Below are 8,237 nucleotides of genomic sequence, written 5' to 3' on the forward strand. Positions count from 1 at the left end.
AGCCCAAGTATCAAGACTTATCTGCAAAGGAAGAGTCCGGAAACTGTAATGACTTTACCACTTCACAGGATAATAAAGGAGAACAAACATGCTGTCAACTTAATTTCACATTGGCAAATTCCACATACACAGCTTATCTGGTCTGAATTCTCTACATCAGAACCGACATCCAGTATTAGAATATAGTAGTGAGAGGAAATACTACCAACCTGAGCCACTCACAGCTGCTTTGCTTTGAATCAAAACCACGGGGAATTATTCTTTGCTGCACATTACCTAACACCTGTACCTCTTGACTTCATCAGTTAACTGCTATACCTTTGCTGTAGTAGTTGCCCCTACCTGAAGTGATTGAATATGAAAGTGAAGAACTTGTGGCTTTCTGAAAATGGGACTGCTTACAGATGATAGCAGAGGTGGAAGTTTCTCAAGGCTATGCATATTCCAGAGCTGTAGGAGTGTATTTGGGCAAATGTTAATAGACTTATGGTTCTGTGGGCCAATCTGCAGCAAATCTGATGCTTGGTTATGATAGGTGACAATTAAAGAAAACCTTTGCCTCACTTCTCCCTCATCTATCATGATGCTCAAGCTATACCATTTGGGAACAGGAAGCAGTGCTAAAGCAGATTCCACCTAGATGATGGAAGTGGCTGATTTTCTGTAATGAGGATCAGGTTTCAAACCTTTTAGCACAGGAGAATTAGATTGACCTTGTCACTGTGGCTGTGCAGTCTTTAGTCCATACTTGAGGCCTCTTAGTGCTCCCACACAGCCTTTTTGGTATATGAAATCTCTGCTTTCCTCTTTCTCTCTTACTCTCTTGCTTTTGTTCTTCTCTCACAAAAATGAACTGTTTGTCTGTAGTAGACAGTCAGGAAAGGCGTCTTTAAAATCACTGCTTTTAGAGAAATGCACGCCAATAATGCGTTCCTAAATGTCTTTGGGCAGACATCTTCATACAAATATAACTATGAACACGCTGTGTGATTGAACCAAGATTTTAAGGTGTTACCTGTGCTCTTGACTGGCTTTCTGTCTTTCATTTTTGCACATTTAGTAGGTTTTAGTAGTTTGCACATACTGTTCACTTCGGCCATTACATGTTTACAAGGTGAGTCAGGATCAGATGTTTGGTCCCTTTAGACCTGATGTCTCTCTTGCTGGAGCTGAATGCTGCTGAGAAAGTTCCTAATTTTTCTATTATGAAGATTTATGTGGTGGTCCCTACATAATGGTAGGCAGAGAAAGTTGATCCATAGGTCACTCCAGGAAATGCAGATGTTTGCTCACTGTAGGTAGGGCTGGGTGACCATGGCTGAATCAGTCAGAACTTCTTCTCTCAACAGTCCTGTTCCACTCCTGTGGAAGAAGGAACAAAGCAAGACCTGAACAGAAGGAATACCAGCATAGAGTATTATGAGAGCTATAGAACAGATGCTACATTGCAACAGTGCGAGATTGCTACAGAATAGCTGCCACAATAGTACCGTGCTTGTTTTTAGAAATTGTAAACAAGTTTTAGATAAAGGAGAATTCAGAGTTAGCTCTAGTTTAGTGCTCATTGCAGACAGTGTAAGGTACATGACTGAGCAATGGATGATCACACCATAGTTTCATTTACACAGTGAGGTGATGTGAGCTGGTGCCACTGTAAAAAGTCATCGCTCTTGTTTCTATTTTCACTTTTCCTCCCTCTCACACCAGCATGAGTGTTACTGCAGCCATGAAGTGATCTGGACCCATGTACTGATGTGATTGAAAACTAAATCAGGAGCAGGGTGGGGAAATTCAGTGCATGTCTCCAAGGATGCACCTTGCATACAGTGACAAAGGCATGCATGGGTAAAGTGCCCAAGAACATCAGGGCAGGCAGGATGGTATCTTTTAGTGGTTTTGCTGGCTAACACAGCAAAAGAGTTGATAAAGCTATGACCCTGGTAATGGAGAGAGATATAAAAACCATCGACTTAACCTGGTGATTTTTCCCCCCCACTGTCAATTTTCTCCAGACACAGAAAGAATATTGTTGTGCAGCTGGCAGGCCCTGTTGCTCTGAGCTGTACATCTCAGCACTCCTAGAGGTCACTGTTGGGCTGTAGAGTTGTGTTGGTCTGTGCTATTAAGCTGAAGATGTAGTTGTCTGCTATAAGCTTGTCTTTTATAGGTTGTAAATGTTTTAAGAGTGCCAAAGTTTATGCCTCTAAAAACAACTCTGGAGTTAACCTTGCTATATAAGCCAAGGCAACTTTGTTAGACTCTGCATTCATAGTGCGGGTTAGTGTTTTCAAAATAAAATTGTGGGAGTTGCAGCTGCAAGCTAAACATGCACAAAATATGTTGATTAAAATGTGTTTGCACCGCAGCAAGCTTATCATTAGTTACTGAATGCAAATGCAAAGTTGTTGTGGTCCTGAGCATTTTGCTTTTTCCAGGTAGGCTGGTGTAGTTGGTGGCCAAAGTCAGATGGATTCTGAACGTGCAGTGGCTCTTTAAAGATTATAGTGGCCCTAATACAAGGAACAACAGTTATCCAAGGACCCAAGTGACTGCCTTATCAACTAAATATTTGTGTGTGTGTGTGTGTGTATATATATATATATATAAAATCATTGCCTGTATAAACTAGAATTTCTAACCTCCTTATTTGTTTTGAAATTTGTCTGAGAACATATTAATGCCTCCTAGTTTAAATAATTATTGACATAAACGTGCCAATATGACTCTTCCTTTGTGCATTCAGGGATTTAAGAGACTGTCTTAAATTGTTTTTTACTCTTTGTTATTATAAACTTTCTTAATTTCCACACTTTCTGTTGCACGTATCCTCAGTGAGTGAGGAAGGAAACAATACTATTTGGAGAGACATCTGCTTACACTTGGACTTTTGTATAGTTTTTAGGCTGCAAATTCATTTAAATTAAGGTATAGTCTGTGGGCAGATTTCGTACAAATTTACCCCTAAGGTAACAATGATGTCATAGAATATTTTTCAAGTAGTCAAACTGTGACTCTAATGGAGAGATGTGTATCAGTACTTAAGACCCAAATACCGTGTTGCTGATAGAATCCTGCTCTTTCCACAAACCTTTGTAATACCAAAGTATTGAAAAGGACCCCTGTTTTGCCGAGTACTGACTATCTCAAAGGATCAATATTCACAATTCAGTTTTTCTAAGAGTGGTGAAATGTCTTTTTTTAAATGCTTATTTCTCTATTTTTTTTTTGTGGGAACATTTTAATTAAGTTTTGTAATAATCCCCCTTTTGCTTTCCAAAACTGAAGACTGAGGTTAAGATAACCTTGCAGTTTACTGTGATATGAGAGGGTGAATACTGACATAGCATTTTGCTGGTTTCTGTTGGCTTGGCTGGATGATTTTCATGCTGTTGTTGTATGTATTTGTTCTTTTATTTCAGCTCCACTTTGTGGCAATATGTAGCATTCCTCAAAAAATGTCTCCATTTTTTGTTTCTCCATATACCCAATTAACATGAGATATCTGATTCCGAAGTGTTCAGACACTTCTTTCTCATGGCGCCAAGGTCAAGCCCCAGAGGATCCACTAGCATTAAACATGACATGCAGCAGAAGGAAAAATTGGGCTTGTGCATTTTTATTGCTTCTCTGTCATGTGAGAAAGACTTTGCCCCCCATTCTTCAATAATGGGGTTTGGAAGATGCATGTGGTTTGGTAGTTTATTCCCCACAGGAAACAAAAAAGAATGCTAAGCTTTTGCTGGAGGACTCATCCACGGCATGAATACAGAAGAGCAGTGTGATCATTAGATCGGTGTAAGGCAAGGCAGTGTACTTGGCAGTCAGCAGGTGTGCAGCCACCTACAGCAGCTTGGCTGATGGTGGGGAGTGCGCTACCTGAGCTGACTGGGTTTTGTCAGCCATCAGAACCCATGAATATCAGTGAGGAAAACCTTCAGCCCTTAAAAGGGGTGTTGCATTCTGAAAAGAAAAGGAGAGGAGGAGTGGGGAAGGGCTGGTGTTTGCAAGATGTTTGTAATGAGCTGAAACAGGAATAGGCTGCGGTGTCAGGAAGCTACAGAATAAGGGAGCTGAGCAGAGATTATGCATTTTCTTGGTTAATGAGTTTCCTGGCTTAGGGATCATTATTCAACAAATTCTCCATTCATTCACAGAATATTTTAGGGCAAAAGCATCTACCTTTGTAATGCGGAGCAGCACCCATAAGCCTCCTTCCCTCCTCTTTGGGGTTCATTGTTTTGCATCTTCAAGCACAGTTTTCCACATTACAAGGAAGCAAACCAACAGCACAAATCCAGTGTGTTTTTTCCCCCTTGCAGCCAACCTCATAAAAGCTGAAACACTTCCTCCAGCATTGGGATATGGAGTTTTCTTTTCCGATTGCGCTTTTTCATTTCTTTTTGGGTTTTTTTGGTTTGTCGGTTTTGTTGGGGTTTTTTTGTTGTGTGTGTTGTTTTTTAATTCATTTCTTTTTATAACATGCAGTTACAGAGTCAGGCACGCGAGCACTGTACCTTGTGGCCTCACTTTCTTTTCCTGCTTTTTTCCTCCTCCGCAGATCCCTCATCCCGGCAGCACTGATCAGTCCCATACTTCCATGCAGCAAGGTTTGCACGTCCCTCACCCCAGCAGCCAGTCAGGGCAGCCATTACATCACAGCGGGCCTCCTACCCAGCAGTCCCGGCAGCCACCCCCGGCCGCTTCTAGCAACCATCCACACAGTGACCTGACCTTTAATCCCTCCTCAGCCTTAGAGGGTCAGGCTGGTGGACAGGGAGCACCTGACATGCCGGAGCCCTCGCTGGATGTAAGTCTGTGTCATACTCTCATCTGCCTGCCATAGCGTGTGCTTCGCATCGCGGCGGGAGGGCGGGGTGGGCGCGGGGATGGGGAGCCGCTTCCACAGCACATGCCATCCTCTCATGCTTTGGTACATGGGCACAGGTGCTGCAGCCAAGGTGACAGGGCGCTCCTGGCTTGCTGGGAGAACGGTTCTGGTTGGAGCAGCTGCGTGGTGCGCGAGCCACGAGCCTCTTCCTAGCACCAAGGCAGGCATCTCTTCAGGCAGCAGCTCAGGTACTGGGCTGTGAGCCTCGTCGTCCTTTCCCCCTCGTCACTGGTTGGGCTGTGCTCATCTAGACCCCGAAGCCGTCACGGTGCCTGACTAAGAGGAAGGACACAGCTGTGTGTGGCTCTTACTGTGGCGTTGCTGTGCCAGGCGAGCTGTGTGCCAAGCCCTGCGGCGTGCCCTGGCAAGTGGGAGGGGGATCTCTGTTGGCCCACCCTGTGGTACTGTCCCTGCTCTCTGCAGCCAAAAACAGTCTGTGCCATCCATGCCTGCCCCTGCAGGTGGCTCAGCAGCACAAGTTCTTCCTCCCAATAGGCCACAAGAAAGTAAATAAGGGCGTCTTCTGCCTCCTCAGTTGCTATGGGAGGCAGCTCACAACTAAATAAAGATAAGTCTAGTTTTAAGGCCAAAGGTAGTTTTCCGTCTGTTAACATCTGTTCAGTGGAGTTAGAAATTAATTATCTGAGGTATCTCTCTGGTTAACCATCTTCCTTCCAGAATATAAATTCCTTAGCATCTAGGATTGGATTTTTGTTTGAGTCATGCATTCCTGTTTGTGTATCTTCTGTCTGTTCTGAAGTCTGCTGCTGCACAGTGAATTTTCTTAGAGAAATGTTTGCTTCTGTGCTCTGATTTGTATCTGTATTTGCTGTTGCTGTATGCTTACATCTTCTGAGTCACATAGGAGCACTGGGCTGGCGAGTAGCCTCACAGAGAGGAGGGAAGGAGTTAGGTGACAGATAGAAGCTCCAGGATGCTACAGGAACAGTGATCAGTAAAGTAACTTCTGCTGTTTCACACAAAATGGTCACGTGCACATCTTTTGGGAACAATAATTCATGTGGTAGTTAAGAGTCCTGAACCCTTAAGGACCCCGTATGAGCAATACTAATAGGTGAAATAAAACTTGTCTTTCTTTCCTTCAAATATTTAAGAAACATAAAGTATGCTGTTATGGGTCAGGCACCCATTCCTTGCTGAAAAGCAAAGCACAAAAACCTGTACAGTTATGACAGTACTGTGGTTATCACTGATGGAGGATTGCTGATTTCTTAAGGGAGGCAAGTGCTGTACAGTGTGGGGAATATAGTTACTGGAAATTCCTGTGAGCTCAGTCATGATCAGATGGATTATTTGAATGGTTTAACTTCCAGCAGCTGTGTTTGGAACCAGGCTGAATAAAGTCCCATTGCAGCAAAGCAAACAGGGGACTGTACTATGGGCAACTTGGTCCACTCCCTACTGACACAGTCGTGTTAATTTTGTAGGAATTCAATAAGATTTAACCTATCTACCTCCTGTAGATACAGATAGAGGAGGTCTGCACTTGTACTTCAGACAGCAGCCTTAAGACTCAAATCACCGGTTAGACCTCTTGAATTTGCACTTCAGGAGCACTGGGTACACCTCTCCAAATTCTGCCCCTAAGTCTAACAGATTCCTGTAGCTTCTGCCCCCACTGCCCCCTCACAGCCTCTGGTGCCTCTCTGTCTCTCATCCCTGCTGCAGCACAGCACCCTCAGCACCCAGCAAGTCCTTCCTGAGGTCTCTGTTTCTTACACCAGCTGGGCAGGAGGCAGGCTGTGCCACCTGGCCCTCTGACTGAGGAAAGCTGAGGTCACCCTCAAAACTTAAAAGACTTCATCTTCAAAGATTCTGAGCATATCGTCACCTTTCTTAACAAAAAAAAATATTTAAAAAAACCCCCCTGTATACAGGAATGAGTCTCAGAGACATTAAATTTTTAAGAATTGAGTTGTAAAATTGTAGGACAAATTTTATAATTTTTTACTTTCTCCACACTTGGTGAGGCTGCAGTTTTCTTTTGGACTTCTCTACTAGGTATTCATAAAAAATTATGATAGGAGGCGAAGTACATTTGAAAGCCTTACATCTTTAGTCTAGTACAATGACAGTAGCATTTTTACCATGAATAGAAAGAGGCAGTGTTTTAAGAAACACATTCCTTCTGGGAAACTCTATTATGTAAATTTGACATTGCATTTTTTTCAAAATGCTTAAAAAGCAGTAAACTTTTTTCTACATTTCATGTTTAGCTAATTGAAAAATACGTTCATCCATATAATGTTAGAAGATGAAGTTGCATTTGCACAAGAGTATGCACAAGAGTAATAGAAGCATATAAATACAATATTTATATGCTAAATGTGAAGAAGTCAAGCTTTTGCTTTTATAGTATTTGAAAACATAGAACAATTTAAAATTAATTTTTCGTACTTATTACTAAGTTTGTTAAAGCAGTCCATATTCTTTTGCCTTCAACATGAAACAGCATATAAAGGAGGTTTATTGCAAACTCTTCCCTGCCGTTTTTTATATATGACACTTTTACTTCTGACTAGGAAATCGCGAGATGCATTATAAAGCAGAAAACATTGATGCACAACCAGGAGTTACGATGTGCTTGTCATCTGTCAGATCAAAAAGAATCTGCGTGATGGTTGGAGAAACAAAATTTTCTACTTGAAATACAGTGTTAATAAAAATAAAAATTGAAGCCCCACAACTATACCTTTTGATCCTTTAAAGCATTGTGTACATTAGTACATCTTCTCTTGGATGGAGTGTTATGCTTATGACCCTTTAAAATGTCTGGAATTGCATGTAATGCTGTAGTCAGGTAAGCACTTCAACCACTGTAAACTCCCTGCCATAAAGGAAAAGGACTCACCCAGCTGCCTTGCCATTCCTCTCCCCATACTCCTCCTCAGCTGTTTTTTTACCACTCTCCTTGGTTTGTTGGTTGGTTGGGGTTTTTTTCCTGGACTAGTTTTAACCCTGGGTGAGTTCCTTTCTGCAGCTCTGCCCCAGAGCTTACGTCAGTCCACTGAGGAGTTGCAGGGTGGCTGAGGTGAGGAAAGGACAGGGCTGCCTCCTTCTGTAGAGATGCAGGCTTTGGGTGGTCATCACTCTGACTTGTGCAAGTCTTTGTAAAGACCAGTCTTTGCTGATCTACCTTAAAGTTCAAATATATATTACTTAGACTACCTGTTTCAATACTGTTTTATATAAAACATACATAGTGAGCATCTATCCAGAAGTTTTTGTCAGCATTGTTAGCCAGGAAATATACTTTGTTTAATGATGAACTTTGTGATGGGGAGGTTGATTGAGAAACCCTAATTGAGCTGATAATGTAATGCACAGA

At 42.3% G+C, this 8,237-nt stretch overlaps 1 protein-coding gene across 7 annotated transcripts in view; it reads left to right on the forward strand.

Moving 5' to 3' along the window:
• Nucleotides 1-8,237, forward strand: part of ZMIZ1 (zinc finger MIZ-type containing 1) — a 348,375-nt gene that overhangs the window by 335,318 nt on the left and 4,820 nt on the right. For 6 of the 7 annotated variants that reach the window (XM_032695347.1, XM_032695346.1, XM_032695348.1 and 3 more), the window contains one exon: nucleotides 4,559-4,807. The exons of the other annotated variant lie outside the window; for it this stretch is intronic. In XM_032695347.1, the coding sequence (XP_032551238.1) occupies nucleotides 4,559-4,807 (249 nt within the window). The remainder of the gene's footprint in view (nucleotides 1-4,558; nucleotides 4,808-8,237) is intronic. 7 annotated transcript variants of the gene reach the window in all.

The sequence above is a fragment of the Chiroxiphia lanceolata genome, chromosome 8 (assembly GCF_009829145.1).
Source record: "Chiroxiphia lanceolata isolate bChiLan1 chromosome 8, bChiLan1.pri, whole genome shotgun sequence".
Taxonomy (NCBI): Eukaryota; Metazoa; Chordata; class Aves; order Passeriformes; family Pipridae; genus Chiroxiphia; species Chiroxiphia lanceolata.